The 27,924-nt window shown below is 38.5% G+C and overlaps 1 protein-coding gene across 1 annotated transcript in view; it reads left to right on the top strand.

Moving 5' to 3' along the window:
- The window catches only part of ESYT2 (extended synaptotagmin 2), a gene marked incomplete at its 5' end in the record, with an annotated part of 78,470 nt that overhangs the window by 24,777 nt on the left and 25,769 nt on the right, over window positions 1-27,924 (top strand). The window contains 6 exons of the mRNA XM_084260534.1: window positions 5,518-5,559; window positions 6,488-6,622; window positions 9,367-9,443; window positions 14,807-14,879; window positions 15,657-15,746; window positions 24,734-24,789. Coding sequence (XP_084116660.1) covers window positions 5,518-5,559; window positions 6,488-6,622; window positions 9,367-9,443; window positions 14,807-14,879; window positions 15,657-15,746; window positions 24,734-24,789 — 473 coding nt within the window. The remainder of the gene's footprint in view (window positions 1-5,517; window positions 5,560-6,487; window positions 6,623-9,366; window positions 9,444-14,806; window positions 14,880-15,656; window positions 15,747-24,733; window positions 24,790-27,924) is intronic.

Genomic DNA, 27,924 nt, shown 5'->3' on the forward strand with positions numbered 1-27,924 from the left:
CTGTGCAGGAGGTGATTTGGAGCAGCCAAGTTGGGCTTGTGTTCTGGATCTCCTTCTGTGAGATGCTCTCCACTGATGATGGATGAAGTGATGAAGACTAATTGCGAGACCCTTGTATATTTTTTAAACTTCAGCTACACAAATTTTTGATAGAGAAGATTTTTGTATGTACTTCCAGCTTTCCCAAGTAAGCAGAAGGGTTCAGTATCTAATGCAGGACGTATTTGTTAAATAACTGGAAAACTGTTCAAAAACACTTTGTTACATTGTAACTGTCTCAAGAACCTTGGCTACATTGTGTGACCTTATAATGAAACAGAAAGATACTGGTGTAGTGTCTGGAGCAACAAGGGCAAATGGAAATGTACAATGAAACAGAAGGAACTAGACATAACCTAAGTAACAGTGATGCAGACACCTATCTGTTAAACATAGCTATTACATCACATTGTTTTTAATGTAGTCTAAGAGTGAAGTCTTACTTTTAATCCTTAAGGAGGAATAGAAGGTGAAAAAAGCCAATATACAGTGGTGGAGGGGGTTGGGGTCTTTTTTTTGGGGGGAGGAAGGGGTTTCATCTAATATGCTTTTATTACTTCATTTTCTTACTTTGCTGTTATGAACAGCTCATGAGAAAATCGGTGGTTTGTATCAAAGAAAGCTTTCACTGTGGAATACTCTGGCCAATAGCAGTAGTCTCATACTTTCAATGTAGGTGCCATTTCTGCTGTTTCAGTTCATTTAAGTAATACATAGGACCATGTGTTAATTATAATAATTAAATAGAAGTTAAATATAACAAAGCTTGGCTGGTAAATAGCTTTAAGGATGGAGAAGGCTACAGAGAAGATTTTAAAAAGTATTTTACAGTGAGGGGATCAGTGAATACAACCAACTACTGTGCCATTTATATTTTAGATATTAAAACCTGTAACTTTTAAGTATTTCCTGCCAATCCTTAGTCTGTGTGGTTTGATTTTAATAGTTATTATTCTTTGTCTAGCTTTGTTTCCTTAGGAAGATCCTGATGGTTTCTGGGCAGAAAACTGTTAATTTAACCAATAAGGAGAGTGTGTATAGAGAGCTTGAATAATAAAATACTTGCGGGTAAATGTTTCTGCTGTGATTATGGAAATAAGAGCTTGTTAGTGGTTTGCTTTTGTCCATGTTTTGTTTTATTATCTTCCAGGGCAGAACAAGGAACTGCATTCCTTGGGCTCTTTCTGGTATTTTATGGATTATTACAAAAAATAATGTGTTCTGAATTGAGTTTTTGACAGTGCAGGATATGAGCACATCAGAAATAGGAGGTAAAGATGACAGTTGTTCAGAGCTGAGCATAAGCAGTTGTGTAAGAAAGCTAAATCATGTAGTTTTAAGGTGCAGAAACACATCTTCTGAGCACTTTCAAGTTTTGTGCAATGTAAGTTTTAATATTAGGACAGTCTGGAATACAAAATGGCTTTGGTGTTGAACATGGTTGTTAGGGTGTTTCTTGCAGTGGTTTTCTCTAGTTATACTTTCCTCTGAATAGTGAATAAACATGCCAAGTGGTTGAAATGAGGTGGTACTTACTAAACCTGCATGAGCAATCTAATAACAGAAACCAAGTGGAAAATGCTTCTAGTCTTTCCTGTCCTTGCTGAAATCTTGCCTTCTGCCTCTGCCATGCTTGATGAATAGGTTTTATGTAGGAGTAAAGAGATTTTGCACATCAGTCTGATTCCTGCTCCTGTTTCTGGCCATAAAATGTTTGTGCAGCTGCCTCTGTCTCTTCTGTCAGTCCTGGCTGACCCAGAGTACCAACCTGCATCCCTCAGGCTTTCTCTAATTGTCTTAGCATGAGACTGTGTTTGATATCAAAAACTCTTAAAGCAAAATACAACGTTGCCATTAATAGTCTCGTATAGCAGGCTAAAAATATGTGGAATTAGTGGATCGATACATGTTTATGCCTTGTTTTCTGCCTACCTGGTTCTTGAGCATCTAAAAATTAAATAAAGCTCAACTTCTAACTCAAGGTTGACTGGATTAAAAATTTCAGTCTCTTGAAGATGGAAGGTTGTATTCTCTCTGTCTTTGTCACAACTGAATTATGTTAAAAGTGGAGGGAGTAGAAAAGGATGAAAAAGAGATGAGAAACAGGAATGGAAGATACAACTCATTGTATTGTTCATAGCCTATTGGTAGAATTATAGAATCAGAATGGTCTGGGTTGAAAGGGACCCCAGGGATTATAGAGTTCCAACCCCCCTGCCACAGGGAGGGCCACCAACCTCCACGCTTGGATCTAGACAGGGTTGCCCAGGGCGCCATCCAACCTGGCCTTGAACACCTCCAGGGATGGGGCATCCACCACCTCTCTGGGCAGCCTGTTTCAGGACCTCAGCATGCTCTCCACAAAGGACTTCCCCCTAATGTCTAATCTAAACCTTCCCACCTTTAGCTTCAATCCATTCCCCCAATTAACAAGTGCAACTGTAAAAGTAAATTAGTCTGGTACTGACTCAAGTAATGGTAGGAGCAGGAAGGACAAGTAATTTTTAAATTTGTGGAAAAATTAAGGGCTGTGTCATGCTAAGCAAAGTCTTAATAAAGACTGTACAGTAGGTAAAATTCAAAATTAATAAATTAGTGCATGTGGCCTCTTGGTTGTTTCCCAACAAATCTCAAATGGTTTTGCCTAACAGAACTGAATCTGAAGGGTGGTTGATGGGCACGAGAGAGAGAGAGAGAGAGATAATAGCTGTTTCCGTGTATCAAAGATCAGCCATTTGCATAGTGCAGGGAATGTGGCCTATGCCTTGGGGAGTTTATACCCCAAATCTGGGAAGTTGGTCACTACATGGAGAAAGATTAATTTCATCTGGGCTGAGGCTATATTGAGGCTGGGAAGTCATTCCTCAGTCTTGTCTGTCTCTCCTGTCGATGTCAACTGGATGCTCGTGCAAAAGACTAAAAATGAATTTTGAACACGGTAACTCTGTTTACATCTTGCATTAGTCACAGCAGACAGGTTTGCTTCTGGTATTTCCATGAATTTTCTTTTCCTTTTCTCATCTGTGTGTTTAATTTGTTTGATTTATTTTGTTGCTGTTCATTACAATAGCTGTAGTTCATGTTCTCCCCTGTGTGGAACAGCTCTTGAGTTCCCACCCTGTGAACATCACTGATCACTCTCGTAAGCAAATCAGAGTGAAATGCTGAAGCTGACCCAACATCATGCATAAGAGATAAGTGGTTTTTGAGAATTGGCACATTTTCCACCTGCAGATTCAAAAGGCAAATATTTTGGGAGAAAGGTCCAAATTATACTTTCTAGCATGAGGGTTACCACAGTGTGTGTTCTGTTTGTTCCTTTGCTTTTTGACTGCTAGAAGCATCTTGAAAAACCCTCAAGACAAAAATTGAGTATAGGCTGTGTTCAGCTATGAATTCATGTATATACAGTAACTGTTTTCGTTGCAAATGCAAAGAAACACAGTAGATTTTGTTTTTTAAAAAGAAAAAAAACAACTACCAAGCCTCTAAATACAGACTTATGACATTCCCTTCACCATAATTTTCTAGGAAGTTAATTTTAAATAAATATAATAAATGGAGTGGGTTTGGAACCATATTATTATGAATAATTTTGTTCTTTGAACTCACTGTCATGGTTTAATCCCACCCAGCCCTGATCCCAAGGGGATGGGGAGGAGAATGGAAAAAACCTCATGGATTGAGATAAAGACACTTTAATAGGATAGTAAAGCAAGAGAATAACAATAATAATACAAGTGATGTGTAAATGTCACTTGCTTTCTGCATGTGGGAGGAAAAAAAACCAACCAGATGCCCAGTCTGTTTCTGAGCTGTCCTGTCCCCAGTTCTGACAGGAGCGTGACACTCCGTGGCAGGGACTATCCCTCTGGCCAGCCGGGTCAGCTGTCCTGGCTGTGCTCTCCCAGCTTCTTGTGTACCTGCCAGGGTATTAGAAGCTGAAAAGTCCTTGAGTTTGTGTAGATGCTACAACTGTCAGGCAAGAACTAAAAACACCCATGTGTTACCAACATTACGCTCATCCTAAATCCAAACCACAGCACCATACCGGCTACTGGAAAGAAAATTAACTCCCTTTCAGCTGAAACTGGGACTAAGTAAAATAAATCCTATTGAATGTTTTCGTTACAGTCCAGTAGATCATCAGTCATTCCTGTACCATTTTTGGTAGATAAGTGATGTACTTGGGGAAAAAAAGGCTTTTGAAAAGAAGAGCCTTTCTTTTGACAGTGAAAGATATCAGTATTTGTTATTCTCTAAGAAACTATAAAAATGTAGGGTTTGCCTTAGTTATGGACCTGGGAATATTGGGAAAGAAACAGGTGAGAGAAATGTTGTAGGGGCTGATCCTCCAGCATATCTAAAACATGGATGTTTAGAGGAAATTAAAGACTGCTCTGAAGACAGCTTGAAGATAGTCAGGAATATGTTAGTTCTGATTGTTAATGCAAGAATTTGATAAAAAACAAGCAAATTATGACTGGGCCTTGCTTTCAAATCCACCTCACTTAAAATACAGTTTAAAACTATATTTAACTGACTGTTCACATTTGGGATATATGTGTAATAAAAATAACCAGTAGGCACTGCTGTTAAAACCAGTGGTATAATCTGTGATGCTATGAAGAGATTAAGACTTCGCAATTCAGTTAAGTAGAGACGTTGCTTCACGAAAGTCAGTATATGTAGGTCACAGTTTTTAGTGTGTTCAAAGGCTCTTTGTGTTTCAGAAGTGTGATCTGCATCTTGGTGTAGAAGCTGTTCATTTCTAAAGAAATGTTTAACTCTGCTTCTACTGAACTGCTTCAGGTTTTTCCTCTGTTCCCCCTCCCTTGGTGTATATAAGATGTAAAGCTACCAACTGTGCTCTCCCTCTGGAAAACTGCTTCTGCTCTCAGCGTTTAATTGGTCTTTTCCTGTTGCAGTGGGTATGTTCCATCCCATGTATATACCATCATACACTTTCTTACTCATTTCTGCAGTTACTTAAGAAGAGAAATCACTAAAAGTGTCTTTTGAAAGGCCTCTGGCAGAGCTTAAATCCGTATACCTGAGCTTCAGCTTCACCGATCAAGTATTTCTAGCTGTGATTTATTGATACTGCAAAAGACCTGGCATGAAGTAGAAGTGCAGCTAGGACTCTGGCAGTGATGTGTGTCATGTAAAAAAAAAAAAAGCCTGAAACATAGGAGATAAATTTGGTTGACACTCTCTGTGCCAGCTGTGCTTATCATTTATTTTTAGTTTATGGTGTTAAGGCAATACTTTATTCCAGATGCCACTATTAAACTTGGACTTGTATCTATGTAGATCAGAAATAAATTCATATTTAACTGCTTGATATGTTGTTCACTGTATACATTGCTCATAGGGAGAACCCTAAGCTTTCCTGTATTATAAATACCCTGACAGGCTTAATTACAAATGTTTTGTATTTTTATTAATGTTTTTGTTTGGTTTTTATGTTCTTTTAAGGTCCATTTTCCAGACACAGAGCGGGCAGAATGGCTCAACAAGGTAAGGGTAGTCATTACCATTGCTTCCAAATGGGAAGGGGAGGAGGGAAATCTAAGATTTTAAAAAACCCAAAACAACCCACAAACAATGAGGCAAGAAACTGAGAACAGAATAGTTATAGCTTTCTGTGCTCTTTATGCACTTGAAGCTTCTCATTGTTGATCTGGTTAGTCACAAGAAAGATTTAATCTATTTTCATGATCTTGAAATTGGGAGGTTTGGAGAATGACTTTAAGTGGCATTAAAATAATGACAGCTATAATTGTAGGGAAGTCATAGCAGCTGTAAACAGTCTTTTATGTTCTACTTGTCTGGGATACTTTCCAGTTACTGTTGGTTCCTGACCTACAATCTAAAAATAAATCAGTTTTGCACTTTTGATTTGGATGTGTGATAATGTAAGATAGAGATCTATGTAGAATATTTTAAAAAAATTCTTTTATTCCAAAAGCATAGAAGAACATGAGTTAATTAGAAAATAGTGAGAATAAGAAACTATATAGTTTTCAGATATGACAGTAATATACTGTATTTTTTATGTTTATAAACCTTATGCATGTATTTAAGAAATCCGCTTGAGCTGTATTTTTCATTCCTCTCTTTACATACAAATAAACTTAACCCTCTTCACACCTCTCCCCAACATTCAGCATCAGTGCTGAATGCATATGCATTCATGGAATTAAAGGAGAAATTTCCTAATACTCTTTTTCTCCTCCTTCAGTGCTTCATATTTGTGCAAGTGTATGAAATGCACAAATCAAGAATTCTGGAAAGCTCTGCTCTATGTAAAAATCAACCAGCTCTTATGCCTGAAAACTTGTATTTTTAAAACTTTGTACAACATTTCTTCTGTATGCCTTAAATAATATTTTTGGTTATGTGTCAAGTTGTGTTCCATGTAGATTTTTTATTTTTTTCCCCTTAGACTGTAAAACAGATGTGGCCTTTTATTTGCCAATTTATCGAGAAGCTCTTTCGGGAGACCATAGAGCCAGCAGTAAGAGGAGCAAACAACCACCTCAGTACCTTCAGTTTTACAAAGATTGATATTGGTCATCAGGTCAGTGTCTACTGAAGTTTTTCTAAAAGGCTCTGTCTTACATTTGTTTTCATGTATGCTGTTTAAATCTACACAGAAATACTTCTCAGTGGCACTTGATGGTAACCCTGATTCTGGTTTCTGTTCTAGCATTAAAATAGAAACATGTGGGGTTTCTTTAGCAGAGGCTGATTTTTTTTAATTTTTTTTTTTCCTGGGGTCTCTGCTTCCCAAATGTACCTGAGAATTGGGAGAACACTCAACAGTACAGTAACTCCTTGTCATAGCAGCATGATTTTAATACTGTTCCTCTAATGCTTCATAGTGGGTCGGCAAGGACCATTTTCCTTTTCGTGCCAGGTGACCAAGAGCAATTACCTTTCTTGTAACAGATCAACTTCCAGTCAGGTTATGTACAAAGTCCAGTGACAGATGAGGCTGCTGGCTCAGCTTTCCACAGGACTGCACATAACTTACTATCAAGGAGCAGATAAGTGTTTACTTTCCATTTGGTCCCATTAAATAAAGAGTCATAATAGCTCTTAAATGCCTTCACAAGAGCCTGTTTGACCAGTCCCAAGCTCAGTTACCTCTGCATGCAGTAAGTTCAGCATTACTTACTCTTACCTGTAGCAACAAGAACTTTACTGCTGTTGAGACATAGCTTATATATGTTTCTTATACTTGTCATAAATTGGATTTTAAATAAGGATTTTAAAATCTCTCCCCCACCCTGAATGTTAGAAAACATTGGTGGATTTCAAAGGGCTGTGACAAATGGTGCAGAGTCTAGTTGGAAGCTTGAAGCCAGCAATGTGCCCCAGGGGTCAGTGCTGGGTCTAGTCTTGTTCAGCATAATCATCACTGACCTGGGCAAGGGGACAGTGTACCCTCAGCAGATTTGCTGGTGATACAAAGCCAAGTGTGGCACACTGAAAGGTGCTGTTCAGTGACACCTGGACAGGCTGGAGAGTTAGGTCAGGAAGAACCTAATGAAGTTCAACAAGAGCAAGCATAGGGTCTTGCACCTAGGGAGGAATAACCCCACGTGCCAGTACAGATTAGGGGATGACCTGCTGGGAAGCAGTGCTGCAGAGAAGGACCTGGAGGTACTGGTGGACAAGAAGTTGTCCATGAGCCAGCAATGTGCTCTCATGGCCAAGAAAGCCAGTGGTATCCTGGGCTGAATTAAGAAGACAGTGGGCAACAGGTCAAGGGACGTTCTCCCCCTCTACTCTGCCCTGTTGAGGCCACATCTGGAGTTCTGTGTCCAGTTCCCAGTTCATGAAAGATAGGGCACTACTGGAGAGAGGGTTACAAGAACAATGAGAGTATTGAAGCATCTGTCATATGAGGAAAGATTGAGAGAGCTGGGGCTGGAGAAGAGAAGACTCAAATAGGATTTCATCAGTGCTTGTAAATATCTCAAGGGTGGGTGACAAGAGGATGAGGCCAGACTCTTCTCTGTGGTGCCCAGTGACAGGACAAAGGGCAGTGGGCACAAACTGGAAGTTCCATCTCCATGTGAAGAAAAACTTCTTCACTCTGAGGGTGACAGAGCCATGGGACAGGCTGCCCAGAGAGGTTGTGGAGTCTCCCTTCTCTGGAGATACTCAAGACCCATCTGAACATAATCCTGTGCAACTTGCTCTAGGTGGTCCTGCTTTAGCAGGGGGTTGGACAGAATGATCTCCAGAGGTCCCTTCCAAGCCCTACTATTCTGGCATTATGTGAAAACTGAAGTTAAGATTCAGGTGTCGTGGAGGGGCATTACTTTTCTCTTGACTATTTCATATTTTCATATATAGTACTGTTCATTTGGGGTTTTTTTTGGTGTGGTGTCCTGCTCTAGGTACAGTATTGCAGACTGTAGAATAACATTTTTTTAAGTCATACTAATTTTAAGTAGGGTTTAGATTAGCTTCTGTACCTCTATATGCTCCTATAACTAGAATGAGTTATCTCAGACACAAAAAGCAGTTATTCTTGCTTGATGTTGCAGCACTGATTGAGTTGCATCTTGTGAGCTGCACAGCCCCAGAGTGGGAACCTGACAGCACTGTGATTTACGTTTTACTGAAATTACTAAAAAGGTGTAAATAGAAATATGGCAATTTTTTCAGAAAGGAAAAACTCAAAATGTGGCAGGAGGTGGTGCCAAGTAAGGTCATTGGTTATCCTCTCCCACCTAGTATTTGATGAATGTTTGAGTCTTGGCAGTTTTTGTTTGATACATCTTGTTTCTATATGAGGCAGGGAGAGCATTAGCCCAGTGGTTTAGGGAGAAAGCACAAGAGTGGTTGACACAACTTTTTGTAGGGATAATGGATTATTTTCCATCCGTCCTGATTAAATTCCACTTAAGGCAACTACATTTTTGTGAATTAAATTTAGTTGTTGTTTTAGTTGCACAGAAAAGAATGCTTTGTCTGGGAGTGCACTAGTACAGAGAAATTCTGTCTTTATTGGGGAGATAAGGAAAGCTTGATATTAAATCTTTGGTAAATCTTGAAATCAAGTGGTCTGAAACCAGAGGGATCACCAGAAGGGTTGTCCTGAAGTGGATCCTATCAAAGTAATTTCTGCCTTTGAAATACCATTTTGAGCTAAATCGATGGCCTTGCTTCACGCCTCTTAATAATGCTTACAGTAAATTCTTAACTTCAGGTACAAATGCTGTATGTTCACCTTGATTTTGAAGTTAAGAGTTTAATATGGTGTAGCTCAGTAGAATGATCCAGCTTTTACTTGCTTCATTGTTTCAGCCTCTGCGGATAAACGGTGTAAAAGTGTACACTGAAAATGTGGACAAAAGGCAGATCATTTTGGATCTTCAAATCAGGTAAACCTTTGTTATCTTCTTATGATGGTGCCTGTGTCTGTGCTTTGTTAGATTTGGCAGTGTTGGCCTGAAAGGAAAATTACTTCATTATGCAAATTCAGTTAGTTCTAATAGTGATGACTGGAGAATGGGACTGCATGCTGTAAATAGCATTTATCTGAGCGAAATAGCGTATCAATTCAGTGTGTCTGCAGCATGATAGTAATATTGGTTAATAAAAACATAATTTCTAGAGGTAAAGCCTATTTTTGACTTTTTTTTGCAATGAATTCACACTTTGCCATGAAGTTTAGTTTAGTCTGAAATTAGGATATAATATGTTTGGTGTTTCTTTTACTTTCTTCAGTTACTTAGATCTATTTTTTTCTTTTTTTTTTTTAAACATCTACTGAAGTACTTGTGCTCATACCACTAACTGAAGTAAATCTATGTGTTACATAATGCCAGAGCGACTGTGGTGGTCTGCTTTGGGCTTCTTTGCCCTTTCATCACAACCCTTTTTATACAGGTTTATAAATAGATCTACCAAACATTTGCCCAAGTCTTTCTCAACACAATATGCAGCTGCAGAGGTTTTTTTGAAAGTTCACTTAGTGAACCCAGCTTGTTGTTATATTTGACCATCATAGGTATGTGTTACAGTGACTGCTTTTGCCGGTCTGTAGCTTTTGGAAAAGCAAAGAGCAGCCTTCTGGGTTTCTTGCTGCTTCTCTGGCCACAGCCAGAAGAATAATCAGGCTTTTCAGCTTTTCTTTCTCAGAGTCACTTCCACTCCCAAGACCACTTCTTCCTTTTAAAGCACAGTAGGAGATGTAAATCTAGTGTTTCTTTCCCCTCTCTCTCTCTTTCTTTCTTTCTTTCCCTTTTCCTCTATTTGTCCTGCTAAACTTCATGAAGTAGGTTGGGACAGATAAACATAAAAGGGACAATAGGTTTGCAAACAAATTTCAGGAATAATATCCTATTACCTAGACCTGAAGGAAATCTTTGCCCATACATTTCATTGCAGCCTACTTAGAGAAGTGGTAATAGCTGGAGTAGAATCTGGTTATCTCAACAGCCTGTCCTCTACTGCCAATGTCATAGGCTTCCAGGAAGAAGATGGAAACAGGAGCACAATGGAGCTGTTGGTAAAGGGCCTTTTTTCAAAGGTTTTTTTGCTTCTGCAGGTTTAGGATGGATGGCACCCCAGTATCAATTGTTACTGTTTGTAGGGGTGGTTTTTTTTTCATGTTCTCTAGCAATCCATCACTGTGACTGTTTCAGTAGGGACAGGAAGGAAGAATTAGAGTCTGTAATAAATGTTCCTGGCTTCTTTAGATACCGAGTTACGTATGGATACCAACTGTATTTTTTAGGAAATGAACTTAGTTCGGTTTTGCAAGATGGTGAAGTATTCTTACTACAGGAGAAACGTCTGTCCTTCCTGTCTCTGTAAAATTTAATCTCCAGTGAAATTCACTTGTTCTAAATTAAATTTGGTTTTAGGTTTAAAGTTAGAAGTTTTATCATTTTTTGCAATTTCTGTAAGCATTCATAAGAATAGCTGTATGAAGCCAAGCCCTGTAGGAAGCTATGTCAGGGAGGAGGGAAAGAAAGATTTTATTTTTATTTCATTAATTCTTTTAATAATCTCCTTTTATCCTGCTGTTTCACCATTGTGGCTTCCTTTAGCCCTTTCTAGTCTGTTCTTTGAGACTGGGTATTCGTTTTTCTTTGGACCTTATATACATTCAAACTACTTAAATGTACTGTATCTCCAAAACTTATTTGTCTTCCTCAAGGGTTTTTTTTTTTTGTTGTTTTAAGTTTAATTGCAAAAGGAGTGTGTGCTTTGGTCTAGTTGTTATTGTTTCTGCAAGGATATCAAGCATGTCCCAATCATTTCTTCAGGGTGCTTTTCAGTTCTGATGCATCACTTAGGATCCATTTAAGAACTTTACTCTTGTTAGCAGGTTGACTAGCTAATCCACAAAGCAGCCACTGGAAAATGTATTTTAAAATGTGTTTACATGTATTTCAGGACCACATTTGCCAGAGGAGCACTGTTGCCTTTTTCTTACTTACTGGGAGCTTTATGTTAAAATATTTTTTTTCAAAACTTACATTACAGTTGAAAAGGGTAGTGACAAAGCTTTAGTTGTGCTTGGCATTGCCCCCACCCATGTGCAGAACCTTGCACATGGCCTTGCTGAACTTCATGAGGGTCTCACATGCCCACTTCTCAAGCCTGTCAAGATCTCTCTGGATATCATCCCTCCTGTGTGTCAGCTGCACCACACAGCTTAGTGTTGTCAGCAAACTTGCTGAGGGTACACTTGATCCCACTGTCCATGTCTCCCTCAAAGATGCTAAACAGAGCTGCTCCCAGTACCAGTCCCTGAGGAATGCTGCTCATCACTGGTCTCAATTTGGACATTGAGCCATTGACATTGACTTGTGTCTTTGAGTGTGAATGTCCAGCCAATTTGTTATCCACTGAGTGGTCCGTCCATTGAATCCATGTCCCTCCAATTTAGAGACCAGGATATTTTGTGGGGTGGTGTCAAATGCTTTGCACAAGTCCAGGTAGATGATGTCAGTTGCTCTTCCCTTGTCTACCAATGCTGTAACCCCATGATGGAAGGCCACCAGATTTCTCAGGCACCATTTGTTCTCAGTGAAGTCGTGTTGCCTGACACTAGTCACCTTCATATTTTCCATGTTCCTGAGCATAGCATCTAGAAGGATTTTTGCCAAGCACAGAAGTGAGACTGACTGGTCTGTAGTTCTTGGCCCTTCCTTTTTTCTCTCTTTAAAAACAGGGGTTATGTTTCTCCCTTTCTGATCAGTGGGAATGGAGAAGCTTGCTACCGTTTTACTGGCATAACAGATGTAAAAAAATGGGGTCAAAAGACCATCTAAAAATAATGAAGATAGTCCAAAATGCAGAATCCCAGATCATTGTAATCTGGGAAATATGTGCTATTTGTTTTTCTTCTGGGTATCTTTTATGGCCTGCAGTGTCCACATTAGTGTGCTGTACTTCTCATCTGATTCAGTACAGCTGCTGTTATATCCTTACAAGACTTTCCTCATTAAACTTTAATCTGTCTTGGTGATCTGTATATTACAGGGGTCATAAATATTTTCTGGAATATTATGATCTGAATGCACAGAATTTGCTTACTGAATGAGTTGCATGTTATGCTACAGTGGAATTCTGTACAGCATTGGCAGTTATTGGACCCAACCATATATCTCAGAGGATAAAACCATGTTTAACTTTATTCTAAAGCTAAAAGGTTTTGACCTATTGCCCTCAAACACAGTTTGATGTTATTTTTACTTTGATTTGTCATCATGTAGTTACAGATTTTCAAACGAGCATATTATTTCCCAGTCTTCATAACACAGATATTTCTGATGCTATAAAGTGCCATGGTTGAGGTTTCAGTTGCAGGTTCTAATTGACCTTGCTTCTCTGTGTCATGTTGTTATGCAATTATAAATGTGCATGTGTATTTATAGATACATATATCTGCTATCTCTATATATAGTTAGGTAAAAAAAGAAATTACATGGGTTTAAGTTGTGTATTAAAAATTATATACCTATTTTTAAACTGTACAGTCACACTGCATTCTTTCCAGGGAAAGCAACGGTCACCTTCCTTTCATGCAGACCCCTGTTATGTTGTTGTCTTCCAGTTCCCCAAACTGGCCATTGTACCAAAATGATTCTACAGTGCTACCTTCTGAATAGTAAAAAAACGTTCCAATGTTAGATGTTTACGAGAAGGTCTTGGTACTGTTGTTTATTTCTGTTTAAGGAATTGGTAAGATTTGCATTTGCATGAAATCCCATAGACAGCACCATCTCATACAGAGCACAGGATGCTACAGATGATTTGAGTAATGGATATCCTCAGCACAGCTTGTCTCACCTGTTTCCTTTCAAGAGTACCTTGTGGACATCAGTTGTCAACAGGGAGGGAGCAAGCATCCTGCTGTTCTGCTCTTACTATGAGAGTAATTTATTTTATCTTGACTTGATCCTAAAATGGCCACGTGGTGAGAGCAACTCTGTTTTCTTTGTAATTTCAGAAGCTTCTGTACTAAAATTCCATCAGACTCCTAAACATGGTGTCATAGTTATCCACTGTGCAGGCTAGGTCTGAAGAACCTGCTGTGAGGAACCCTGGGCTCTACTGCAGAATCTGAAACAGGATACCCTGTAGAGGAAACAAATTCCACGCCACCACCCCCATCACCCCCCATCCTTATCAGTGTCTGGCTTTGTTTAAGCTGCCCTATCTTCTGCCTGCTTAGTTGCTTCTTTTCATTTTCTTTAACTGGGCAGTCTATTCTCTTCAGATTTCATTTGTCCTTTTGTTATAACCTGTATCTTCTTAGCCAGTCTCCTTGTCCATCCCAAATCTCCCTAGCTGTAGCTTGGTATTCAATCTTATTGACCAATTCCCTTGCTAAATCAGAACTTCAAGCTTACTTCCAAAATTGCTTGTTGAGTCTCAGAATTAGTTTCTTTTGTGATCCAATGTGGCTTGCAGCAGCAGTTCTGGAAAAAAGATCTGCTCAGCTCTGCTGGTACATACTTGATCTACTTGGAGCTTCAGGAAAAGCAGCTGCCAAAATCATAGTCTGAGTTGTGTGCACATAGTATTTTAGCCTCATAACTTGGGCAAAGTAGATGGGACTCTTTTGTGCCATCTCTTACAAGGGCAGTGGCTGCAAACTTTAAAGCCCTTGACCAAAAATGGGATGCAAGAACAGTTCAGGGAAGAAAATTGCATCATTTTTAATACATTATTTTCTAAGTAGCTTCTTGCCTCCTCTCTCCCTTCAGAAAGGGCTCAATGGTTTTGGCTTAAACCTTGCTTAATGGATCATCCTGCTCAGCGTGCCCAGCTTTTTGAGTTTGTAAATGTGACTGGTTTTGCAAGGCTGAATATTTCAAACTGAAACTGTTTCGACTTTTAACAAAATAACCATCATGAGTTTATTAGATGAGTGGATTTGGGAACATGCACTATTGAAGAAATCTATGTAACAGCTTTCCTGAAATGGGGGTGTGAATGCTGTGTCTGTTACTTCCCAAAAGTAAGGCTACATGGGTGTGTATTCTCTCATGTATCCTTCTGGAGACCGTAACATTCACGTGTATTAGTTTGAGTGAGTTTGATGACTGGTGATGTTTTGAAGGGGGTATAATTTTTAACACTTTGTTACATCTTGTTATGCTTTAGCATATTGTCTGTCTATAGACTGAAATACAAAAAGCATTGTCATTGTGCAAAACAGAGCTAAGAGTGTATTGCAGCTCAGTCCATCCAAATTAAACTTGTACTTTACTTTTTATTCTAGTTTTGTCGGAAACTGTGAAATTGATTTGGAGATCAAGAGATACTTCTGCAGAGCTGGTGTGAAAAGCATACAGGTGAAATTATTTTTTTTTTCCTTTTCCTTTTGATATCATCACTGAATCGTTATTTTCTGATGAAATAGTTTGTAAGAAAGAACCGGTAATTGTGTAGTTCTGTTGCTTGCCCTTTTTTTTCTCAGTTGCATAATATTAGTATTGCATGGTAATTTCAGGAACATGGCTTAGCTGAAAGGGTAAACTCCTTTCAGATGTAGAACTGTTTTAAACATACAGCATTTTGTCTTGGGAAAGACGGACATAATTTCACATCAGGCTAATGTTACCTGATGAGTAGTTTTGTAAAGGGAATATGGGCCTTAAAATTTTATTTAATATTTCAGTGTTAGATGCAATTATTTGTTTAGATGCAATTATTATTAGCAACCTTGCCTTCTGATAAGTGTTTCTCAAATTTCCCTAACTCTCTCATAACAGATCTCTCTCTAGTGAGAAAAAATAGTATGTTTCTTTTTGTGTGTATCTTGACATACCTCTATTGGTCTGTGCCACATTTGTGTACATTAAACTGTATAAATAATCTAATTCATGTTTTTAGCAAGATTAGCACTAATATGACAGCATCATGTAGATGAATGTGAAGTAAAATAGCCCAAGTATTTAGTACCTGTGTTAAGTTTCGGGAGGCTTGGATGACATATGAATCAATATATATAGTTCTTCCATAATCAAAATTTTAATGAATTAGAAGTGTGAGCATTGCCAGTGAGTAAATTTTTATTTAAATCTTTAATTTAATTAAATTCCAATGCCTTTTTTCCTCCCTTCCCACAGATCCATGGCACTATGAGGGTTATCCTGGAACCACTAATTGGAGACATGCCCCTAATTGGAGCACTGTCCCTTTTTTTCCTTAGGAAACCTGTAAGTACTTTTATCTCTGTTTCTACTTTTTTTAGAGTGCTGACGACAGTACTTGGGAAAAAATTGAGCAAGAATTAAGCAGCAAAAAGAAAGGATTTGGGAAATCGCTACCATTTGGTTTCATTTTCCCAGAAAAATAGTGGACAAATTTTATGACCACTGGAAGAAACCAAGATGAATAATAATTACCTTGGAATTGTGTGGTTTTGCAAAGCCGTCAACTTTTTCTTACAAGCCTTCTGGATAAGGGAATATCAATAGATACTATCTACATTGTTTATAAAAAAGCTTTTGTTGCTGTTTCTCATGACAGCCTGCAAGTGTAAACTAAAATTCCATAATATTTGTGCAACCTTGTTTTAAAGACCAGGCTGGTGTTACTACAAGTTAAAACCAAAATGAGTTTATTGAGGTTACCCATTACGATGCTTGAAGTTTTTATCCTAGGTTGCAGGTGGGCACTTTCCATTGCATTTACCAGTGACCCAAGCACATGAATGGATGAAGCACAGTGTGAGGTGTAATTGGGATTCTAAGTGAAATTCACATAGTGGAATTCGAGCAGAAGTTAGAGGGGAAGAAGGTGTCAACATAATTCAGTTGGAATATGTGCCAGGCCAATGTGTGCATTTGGGCAGGAATGATAGCAAAACAAAGATAAGCCAACAAATCCTTGCCAGTATGAAACTGTATAGGTACACTGGTATAAACCACAAGATGCTCTCAGTTTTAGGCAAAGCATTTCAAAAAAGATACTGGCCAGTTCAAGTGTATCCAAAGTAGGGAGATGAGAATCAACTTGACCCTTGAGGACAGACCCAGACAGTGGGAGTTGTTTAATTTAGGCAAGACCAAGGAGAAAATGCCCTTAAAAAATGTGAAAGGCTCTTACTAAAAAGAAACACACAATCTATTCTACATATCCATGGCAGATAAGATAATCATAGAATCATGGAATCATATAATCATAGGGGTTGGAAGGGACCTTGAGAGATCATTGGGTCCAACCCCCCTGCCAAAGCAGCTCCCTAGCTCATATTGCACAGATAGGCGTCCAGACAGGGCTGGAATATCTCCACAGCAAGGAAGGTTCAGACTGGCCAAGGAGGATGAGGGAAGGCCTGAATGGCAGTGGTAGTGAAGTGCTCCAATAGGCTGCCTGGAGACACTGTGAATCTCTGCCTTGGATGTGTCTGGAGAAGAGACTGGGCCTCTGAGATTGACATAAGAATAGCTTTTCCAGAAGCATTCATGCGGATGGCCTCTTGACGGGTGTATCCACCCTAGTCAAGATTTAACACTTTCAGACTCTTAACAGGTCATAATTACAAGTGTATGGGAGTAGGCACTTTGAAACAGTCTCAGATTGACCATCTTGGTTTCCTCACCAGACTGCAACTCATAAAAAAAGTTGATCTAGTTTTTAAGGTTTTGAGGCTGGGAGTGAATTCTTTATCTCAGCAGCTTTCAAAGGTATGTTTTTATTTTCTTTGATGAAATGATGTTCATGTAACCCGGTTCTTTTGAACAAATGTCCTATGGTAAATTTTTGCTAACTTGCTGAAAAATTAGGTTTGTAAGGGGGCTTCTGTATGGAAAACTTAAGCTGTGTTTTGTGTCTTCCATGTGGTTTATTTCATCAGTTTAGAGACACCATGTATGCTTGGGTAGAGGGAGTGTAGACTGAAGTCTTAAACATGTAAGAATTTGGAAATGCTTTGTGGATAATTCAGTGAGGGTTTTTTTTGTAAAAGAAATAGTTGATGTAAAACCAATAACAGCATTGCTTTTATTTGGAAAGTACATTGGGATGAATCAAGTTTGGATTTCCACACGTTTCTTTGAAGTGAGTCTAAACATTAGGATATGTCTGCTTAAATTTTGTCTCATTTTTAGCCTCTAGCTGGGCATTTTGGGTGTAGGGCATCTGTTAATGTTCATGTTCATACTAACAAACTAGGCAGGGCCATGACAAGGATTGAGCACTGCTTTAGGGTAGTCTGCACTGTGTAATTGTTAACGTACTCTCTGATACTATTTTGCTATTTAGTGCTGTCCCAAACAATTTCCAGACTCAGCACAGTGCCCAGCTCTTTGCAGGAACCATCCAATCCATAAATTAAATGCACACTCTCTATTTTAGAAGAAAAGGGAGAAGAATTTAGCTGTGTGGAGACAGGCTTTACATGTTTCTCTACAGGAATGACGGTTCTGTGTGTGGCAAATGTGGTTTGTGTCATCTCTTCAAGTTCTGTTTTGTATTCACTGGGAAAGAAAATGGTGTACGGTCCTTCTGCAGAAGCTACTCTGTGCCGGAGCTGTGACCCGATGCAGTGTATGTGGACTGCATTCCTGGGGTGCTTCCTGCAGCATCAGCTGCTTTGGTACTTCCTAGGGGAGAGGTAGGAAAGCTGGCAGGGAATAGGGAGGGAGAGAGCAGCAGCAGGCATGCTCATAAGCAGTTCCTGACACCACTGGTTTCCCAGCATCATGTCCTGGTAGCATTTGTCTGAACCTTTTGTTTCTGATACTTCCAGATACCTCCTGTACCAGTGACCAGTCCTTTCTGTCCCAATACAAAGCTGCTACCCCTTGTCCTATCTCTCCCTGCCCTTTTAACCAGTCCCTCTCCAGCTTACCTGAAGCCCCTTTAGGTACTGGCAGGCTGCTGTGAGGCCTCCCGGCACCTTTGCTTCATCTTCATGGCCCCTGTTACTTCTCATGTTAACATTATGTATAGTAGGTATTTATTATATATTTTGCTTCTCTAAGTGTAGTTACCCTTTACTTTGAGAGCAAAGTATCCACCAGTTAATTATTTTGATTTTTGATTCAGTTAGAGTCTATGTGGCTTAGAGCCATACTGCAAATGGTCATTTTGGAAGTCTGTTTAGTGACATACTTAATATTGGAGGCATGTCCTAGCCCAACACTTTCCTCTATTTTAAAAACACAAACCACACAAAAATGCCAATTCTATTGTTCTTTAAAAAAGTAAAAAAAAAAAAAAAAGAATCTAGGATGCCTTCCACAAAACGAGGGAATTCTTCTGGAACTCTCACTTTTATATTCCTGGCTGATCCCCTCGAAGTGCTGTGTGTTTGCAAAGTGCTTCCCTTAGACAACTTGTGCCTAAGATAGTAAACTGAGACTATATCAAATGAAATGCCTCTCATTTCTGGTCAGTAGCTTTCTGAACTTTGAGCAAGACTTTGTCCAGAGTAATTTTGTCTACTCTTACCCTCATGCCACTTTATTAGGGGTCCGGTTGATTTAATGGGACAAAAAAGGATAGGAGGTAGACTGGAGTATGAAAATCAAAAGGTCTCAAAAGGTCAACCCCTCTCCAAAAGTTTTCAGTTAAAAAAAAAATTTAAAAGTGTTTTTCACCTTTCATTTAAAAACTAAGCTAGCAGTCCAGGGCCTGCAAACTTAGGGGTGGGTTGTTCAAAAAATGGATCTCTGAATCAAGTTATTCCATAATCTTGACAGTTTTACTTGGATGTTTAGGGGCTTTTTTCCAAGCAGACTTCTCTCCCCACTGCACTGTGTCATCTTGGTGTTTATTTTTCTAATTTCAGTAGAAAAATGTAAGATAATGCTTATTATAGCAATAACCACATTCTGTCCCCTTACTAGAGAGTGAGTGGCTGCAGCCAACGAAAGCTTTTCTTCAATATTTTTGTTAGAAGAGGAATTAGTTGGCAACTAGCATTAGATTTTGTTCTCATATTTTCCAGTCTAAAGTAACTGGCAACAATTCCTTTTGCTCTGCATCATCTGTTTGCTGGCCTTAATGGCTATATAAGGCAACGCTGTCTAAATTAATTGTTCCAAACATACTTGTTTAGTGAGTTTACCAGTCTCATATTTCTGAGTAATGCCTGAAGTTTTTGGTGTTACAAGACTTCTTACTTTATATGAAACTTTTAAAATATTGTATTTGGTTGTTGTTATTTTGAAGAAGGTAATAAATATTTCATCAGCTTTAAAGTATGTCCATATATATACGAGATTTCAAGAGAGTGAAATATCTGCATTCTAATGTTTTGAAGTAGTCTCAAGTCTCAAAAAGCTTTGCTGCTGGAGAGAAGTTATCACTGTGTAAATAATCAGGATTTGTAAAGGATTTCACCTTAGCATCATGTACTGGTTTGGTTTGGAAGGGTCCTTAAAACCCACCTTGTCCCACCCACTTGCCCAGGTTGCCCAAAGCCCCATCCAACCTGGCCTTGAACAATGCCAGGGAGGGAGCAGCCACAGCTTCTCTGGGCAGCCTGTGCCAGGGCCTCACCACCCTCACAGGGAAGAAGTTTTTCCTAATCTAAATCTACCTTCCTTCAGTTTAAGGCCATTACCCCTTATCCTATCACTACACACCCTTGTAATTGCACATGCCCATGATGAAACAGTCCAGGCAGTTAACCTCACAGAAAAATACCCTTTTATTTAATACTGTTTCATTTTCGTTTAATATTGTCTGCTTTTGGAAAATTCAGTGCTGGGTGTGACTTTCAAAATTACTAATACTGGTGAAAATTAGCCTTAAAAGGAGTGCTTGCACCAAGAATGAGTAAAATCCATACAGCGGTTATGTGGAATGCAGAAAAATGATGTTTTGGTTCGATTTTACTTGATTAAAAATGCCCTCAGAGTGTATGTGACTGTTGGTATCTTTGCTTCAAAGCTTTTTAACCTCTTGTAAAGGGGTTTGTGAAACACTTGTATAAATTCTGAACCATAGCTATTGTTATAATAATATATGTTAAGACTTAGTCCTGTTGTTTATAAACTGTGAGTGATGTGCACTGTGACTTTATATGCTTTCAATTTTTATAACTCGTATTTTTGTAATTTTTAGTGTTAACAGCTTACAGGATGTCTTAAGAGCCATCACAGTTGAGGTTTCCTCAGTACTGTATTCTCTCCCTTTGCTCTCCCATTCAGTGTCAGTGTCTCTCTTACACCGTTGAAGCTTCTGCCCCTGAAGGAAGCTGGTTGAGGCATGTAAGCAGTTGGAATATTAACTGCAAGAAGTGATTAGTTCCTGGTCCTGCACATACATTTTGGCATCTTGAGCTGGCTCACCAAGGAGTATGAGGGTGTGAACCAAAATGCAGGACTGAAGGAAGGGTGGAAAGCAGTAGGAAGCAGGGGGAAATGGCTTGAACCGTAGCTCTGAGTAGCTGACACTATGGAGAGTAGCAGGGTGCACTGCGTTTTTGTAAGACCAACCATGATCCTTCTTCTGGTTACCTTTTACTCAAACTCTTTGTCTACTTTCTCACCCCCACAACAATACATCTTACATTGCAATTGTCTCACTTAAATTTTTAGTTAGTTACTGAAAAGCCTCCTACTGTTAAACACAGATCCTGTGCAGAGATATGCTGTGTTTCCATTATTGGTGATGAAAGGTAGTGATTTCTACTTGCTGTGGTATTACAATAATTTTAGCTCTTTGGCATGGCAGTGGTAATGGAGTGCACTCTGTTAACAGACAACTTGCCCTGGTTTTCTCTATCACCATCCACAAATAGCAGAAGAGGACATGCTAGTCCCTTCCTTACAGTAACTTCCTGAGATGAAACACAATTCATTCCATGGAATTGTATCATGGTGCCCTGCAACAGATGTTAAGTTTGTGCTGCAGAAATCTTTTATTTGCATTGCTTGATTAACAGGAAGTTGTTCATCATTTTAAAATACTTTGTGGCTTCTTTTCTGAGAAATAGTAGTGCTTATGGCAGCCAAATCAAGCCACAAGATTGGCAGTGTTTAGACACTGCCTTCTGTATTTCTTTGAACTTCAGCTAAGGCCCTCTGTGTTCTTCATTCCAGTACATTCTTCTGTAATGTCATCTAGGATATTGAGGACACCAAATATGTAAAAATACTTAGCAGTTTTAGGCTACCTTTTCTTAAAGGCACATATATATATAAATAAATGCTTTCATTGTATGTGTTACATTAGTTCTCAGTACAGGGCCTTGATAAGACACAAAAAAATCTTGGTTTTCAGGGAGGAAGCATAATTTGTTTTCACTTCTCTGAGCAGAGGAAAGAGCTGTGAGTAATGACACACATACTACTTGATCGGAAAGCATAACTGGTGTCTGAAATCCTGCTCTAGGCCAGTGAGCTGGCTGGTAAGAGTCTCTATGAGGCATATCACGTCTCTCAGTTGCAGCGTCTTGTGGAAAGACACCACGTTGTTTCTGGCTCCTGGCAGAGTTTCACTTGGTGACAAATCCTGAACACAGTCTTTCCAGTGCCCTGCTAGTTCTGCTGCAGGGAACCAGCTGGCATTCCCTGAATTTAGCTAAACTAAGAGAGTTCTGCATCGCTCAGAGCAGTGACAGAGAAGGAAATTTATATTAAGTTATTTTGCAGATTTATAGGCCAGTATATTTTTTTAAGCATGGAATTTTTTATATTCAATGCTTCATATAATGATTCATCAGCTGTCAGCCTTTTGCTTGCTCCATAGGACTCTTCAGTTCGTTAGGGGGCTGATGTTGCTTTAACTTAATGTCAGAACCACAAGTTTGGGGGTTGTCGTCTTCTCTGGCAAGTCATGACACGTCGATGCACAAAATGTAAGGTGAAAAATCTTGTTATTTGGCTGGACTGGCTGGAAGGACTCCCTCCCTCTTGTGTGTCAATCAATACTGTTGTTTTGACTTCCATCTCTTCTCTCTACTGAGAGTTTGTCTGCCATCAGTTCTGTTTCCATACTACTGCAGGTGTAAGTTTTTGCCTGAGCTTGATGTTGCTTTTTAGAAAGCTCTTTTCCTGTGTTACAAAATGTATCTCATGCTGAAGGATGATTATTTTGAGAAGGCAAAAGTGCAGACTTGAAACAACCTTACTGAGAGGAATGTGGGATGATATGGGGGGAGAACACTAAAAACACACAGAAAAGCAGCCCAACATGAAAAGAAAAAAGCATTTGTGGCAGTATCTGTAGACTGAGATTAGAAAGTGTACGTTACTGCAGCGATACCACTGTGCTTCCTTACTTCTGGGAAAGGAAACACTGTGGTGGGCAGCCGTAGCAAATCCTGTCTGCAAGGACAACTTACCTTCAAAGCCCAAAGAGGGAAAGCTTGATATATGCCAGGAGTTTGAAGACTCATTTTCCTTCCAAAACGTTTCATGACTTAAGATTTATTTGCACAGATTTTCTAGTAATCCTATAAAGTGCTTAGTCTTAATGATGTTTTTTAATTTCTTAGCTCCAGGTTTGAATGGAAAAGGATTTGTCTTTAACATTTCTGAAATTGAGCTCTGTTTTTTGTATTTATTCCTGTAAGTGAATGAATGGGAGTTTCTGGTACTAGATGAACTAATAGAATTTCTTGTCTAAATGGCTACTCTTGGTGACAGTTTTTTCAGTTTCTTCATGAAATTATTTTTTACTTACTTAATAGTCTATAAAGACCGATGGCAGAATCAATTGGTAGCCTTGTTTTTGACAAGATGTGTGTCACAGTCAAAGTACTGATAGTGAGCCTGTACCATAGGCACTGTATGTGTTTCATGTGTTGTATGGCAACCTTTTGAAATGCTTTGTGGTGACTTAGATTGAAAATCTTTCAGTTCTCAGTGATATCTCATAGGTTCTTATTTTTTTTTTGTTTTGAATTGTGGCAGTTAATACAGAAGCCACTAGTTGTATGTTTCAGTCTAGTGTGGAAGATGTTTCTCAATGCTGAATTTCAACATGCATTATGTTGCTCAATTAATTTAGTTCAGTTAAGTCTATTTAGGAGATAGCACAGGACTTTACCATGTTAACTGCCGTATGCAATGTACTAAAAGCATGAAAAAATCACAACGAAATTAAAATCTTTTCTATGTTCTATTTATTCTGAAAACATCAGTATGTAAAACGTAAATATAGGATACAGGTATGTATAAATTATGTAATAATCTGGGTTCTTTGTCTTGAAACAGTATAAAATTACTTCTTCCAGTGCCTTGGTAGTCTACTTGGATTTTTACTTGTGATTAGAACATGAGGACCAGTCTGAAAACACAAGTTGCTCTTAGTCTAATCAGCTACTGGGAAGATACTTTGTTGTAACTTACAGTATTATATGACTTGTTATATTATTTAAATGTTTGTGGGTTTGCAGGATTGAGTAAGTAGTACAAAACTGAAGTTATTCATCTTAAATCAGACTTTTCATCCTGTTCTAGTCATTTATTTCAGTGAGAAGGGAGATAAAGACACTTCTGTTGATTCTGTTATCTAGAATTAGAAGGGTATAGGTTTGAAAGGACATGAAAAATAAGCCAGCAGCTCTGAAAAAAGTGTATTTAAAGGATTTGCATATCTAGTATTCTGTAAAGATTTTCTGGGAAGAAAGTGTGTCGGATCCAGCAATGAATTACCCTTATTATTTCTCAGGATTCTTCTCATTTTGATAATTAGTTGATACCTTTCTTTGTTACTGCATCAGCAGTAGAATGAATTTATCTCTATCATTGAAAACAGCTGCCTCTGTGTCTGCAAGCTGTTGTCACATCCATCGTCCACCTTCTTAAGCCCAATCCTTCATTCTTTCTGTTGATCGTGTCTTCTAGATCTCTTATTTACCTGATATCAAATGGAATTCTTATCAGTTTATTATACTTGGCAAATTCATGTTGATGAACTTACAACAGGTCTATGGTGAATATGAAGATGTTTCATCAGAAAATAAGACCACATTTCTTTATTTGACGTTGGTTGTATGTAGTGGATGCTACATACACATGTATATTGGGGTGTTTGTGTGTATATTTCTGTGTATGTGCAGAAGGGTGAGTTTTTATAATTCTGTTTTAAAAACTGTGGTTTTGGTATTCTGTTTAAGAAAATCCTGGAAACTGGTTCTTAACTCCTCACTGATCAGAATCTGTCATGATCATGATCATGTTTATTCCTTCAGTGCTGTGAATTCTAATTCTCCCCTTTTCCCTTTGTCTGTCTTTCACAGCTTTTGGAAATTAATTGGACTGGATTGACAAATCTTCTGGATGTTCCAGGACTGAAGTGAGTATATGTAAAGTGTTTGATATTCCTCCATCCCAGTAAACTGCCCCAAATTACATGAAAGCACTCAGTATGTGGAAAGTAGTGATTTCATGACATATGAAAATATATGAACTATGTATTTATTAGGTCTTGTTAAAAACATTTTGAAAATGTAATTTTTAATCTTCTCAGCCTTTCCAGATTTCAAAAATGTTGTGAATTTCCTACCTGCCATCTCCTAGGAGATGGCATCTCCCATGCCAGTGGGTTCACAGCACTTTGGCTTTTGGCTTTGTATACTGATACATCTCTAGTTGCTTGTCTAAAGGTAGCCAGAAATACCTTAAGACAGTGATCAGATTTAATAAACTTTCTAATCTCTTCAAGTACTAAAGCTTTTTTATGTGAGGATCAGATGGAGTAGCAAAAATATTGACCATATATATGTAGAAATATGCTTGGCCTATTTAGAGCTTTTCAGAATAGTACATGATAAAAACCACAAAGAAAAAGCAGAAGTAGAGGTGAAAACCAAGCTACTTTGAATCATTGTGATCCTGATAAGCTTAAATCCGTGAATATAATCATAATTATCAAATTGTAATAGTTACCCAGGGGCTTTTTAATATTGAGACAATAGCTAAGGGGATAATAGTGGATTTTATATGCACTTGAATTTTGTGTCTAGGCCTTTTATTGGATCCCGTACTCTCAAGAGCTGTCTGACTCCAGAATTAATTTTTCATTGTTTAAAAACAAGATTTTGAGTTTAGCTATCAAATAAATCCTGTAGTGCTCAGTTGCGTGACCAAAACGTTTTTTTCTTCACTTAGCCATGTGAAGCCATTGCATGGAATCCCAGCTGAAGAGTTTGAAATTAGAATTTGCATTAAGTAGGTTAATGATAGCAAGAACTGCTTATGTTTCAAGCCTGGTTAAGACTGTCTCTGAGGAAAGAGGTTGTCTTGATGAGTGAGAAAATGGCTTCCAAAATACAGCTCCTGAGTCATCTTCGCTCTTTTGACACAGCACTAAGAAATTTCTGTTTGGTACTCAGGCTTACATAGATTCATATCCTGCTACATATTTGCCTGACTGCAAATGCAAAGCCTCAGATGCAAACAAAGTCTCACTATGTAGCTCAAGTTTATGGTTTCCAGAGCAACCAAGCTTGGCCACATATGCATATAAAGGGGCCATCTAGATTGGGGTATAGTTTCTATAGTAACTGTAACTGAGGTGACTCATGCTCTGCCTTGCCAAGAGATTTCTTCAGTGTATTTGTTTTTGGTTTTCCTTTTTGTACAGGTAGATTGTGTATTTTGGTAGGACAGCTTGACATACTGTAGTTGTTATAAACAATGATGAACGAGATACTGCTGCTGCCATAGGTACCTTTTTCATCCTACGGCTGTTCGCTGCACTCTGTCTGCAATCTGTGAATATCTTCTGCTGAATTAATTTTCTGTATTTGCTGCTGGAAGCTTCCCTGTCAGCTGTTAGTAACTTACATTGCTCTTCATATATGAATTCACAAGAAGGACACAAAAGTAATTAATATTCCATCATTAGTACAGGTTACAGAGGAGTGGAATTAAAATCTCTATGTGAGGAGGAGCCAGGGTATAAGAATATGCAGGTGCTGTTGGGAGAGTATGTGGATGATGGGAAGACGAATTCTATTATGCTTGCTTGGGATGTAGTAAAAATACTCTGCAGAGATGGGCTGTCTCTGCCGTAGGAATAAACACAGTACAGGAAAAACACGTAGCTGCTTATTCTGTCTAGAAAGTAGAGCTAAATAGAGATCAGTATAACAGAGTAGGTAACTGCCCATTATTTTTCTGCAATGACATTGAGCTTTTGAAGGCCTGCTAAGCTATCTGAAGCATTTCACACTTCTCTCATTTTTGTCAACTGAAAAAATAATTGTACTTGGAATCAATGACTTCAGGGTTTTATGGTCTTAAGAAGCTGTTTATTGCTGATGCATAAAGATAAGGGTATAAATTGATGCATCTATCTCTGCTGCTTGGTCAGTGATTTGCCTCTCTTTTCTATAGATTGGAATGCTTAATAAAATAATAAAGAAGATTGTTGGTTTTGCCTTGTATTAATGAAGAATGTTTTCCAGCTGGGAGCATCCATAACATTTGGTTAGATAGGTTTTAAACAGCTTGAAAGTGTCATGTTGTTTTAGAATTAATTTAATTCATTACTTAGTTATGAACTTTGATGTTCTTTTTCAGCTCTCTCTTTTTCAAGATGGAATATCTGCTACCACCTATGAGGCTGTTTTATTGGTGTAAAATTCTGTGAACTTCCTTTAATGCTGGTTCATTTTTCATTTCTCAGATGTTTTAGTGAAATTCAAGCGTTTTATGTTGGGGTAGAATTGTGAGACCTTTGGAATCTCAGGTTTGGGGTTTGGTCCTAGCATAAAGGATTGCGAATCCTCCCCGTGACTGGGCTGTCTTGTGCCTCAGGCTGCTTTCCTTTATTTAAGGAGATGTGCTTTATCTACATTTTAAGCATATTCAATCTCTGAAACTTGATAGCCTAGGATAGGTTTACTTATCCATATAGCTTATTTCATAATGTTTGTGATAAATACATAGGTTATTGTGCTCTTCTCTAGTGTTTATATTCTCTTTCTTTCAAGGCAGCTCTGGTACCATCACCTCTCTGGCACTGCTCATTTGCTTTCTGCGCCCTAGGTCAGTTAGTTTTCTCCATTAATCATCTGTTCTTCAGGCATGTGTTTCATTGAGCAGAAAGGCAGAGCTTTCTCTTCTTGCAGGGCAGGGCCAGTAATAAAAGCAGGAACAAAACAAACTTATCTGATCTATCTACTGGAGACTTGTCATCAGACTTGTATTTGAAGAAGCGACTGTTGCTTGTGTAGTTACCAGCACCTCAGCTTTTTTTTTTCTTTTTCCTTTTAAAGTTAAGACTATTTGAGATGCTTATCTTAAATTTTACAGTCAAGTCTAACAAAATAATGGGTTCTAATTTCTTGGCTCATTTTAGAGAAAGCTTAGCATATGTTAGCGGAAAATGATGTTTAGCAAAATGGACCTGAAAAAGTTTGAAATGCAATACATGTTACACTGCTGGCTAAAGGAAGCTGTTTCTTTTAAAATAATGTGATTA

The sequence above is a fragment of the Gallinula chloropus genome (genome assembly GCF_964237585.1).
Source record: "Gallinula chloropus genome assembly, chromosome: 2".
NCBI lineage: Eukaryota > Metazoa > Chordata > Aves > Gruiformes > Rallidae > Gallinula > Gallinula chloropus.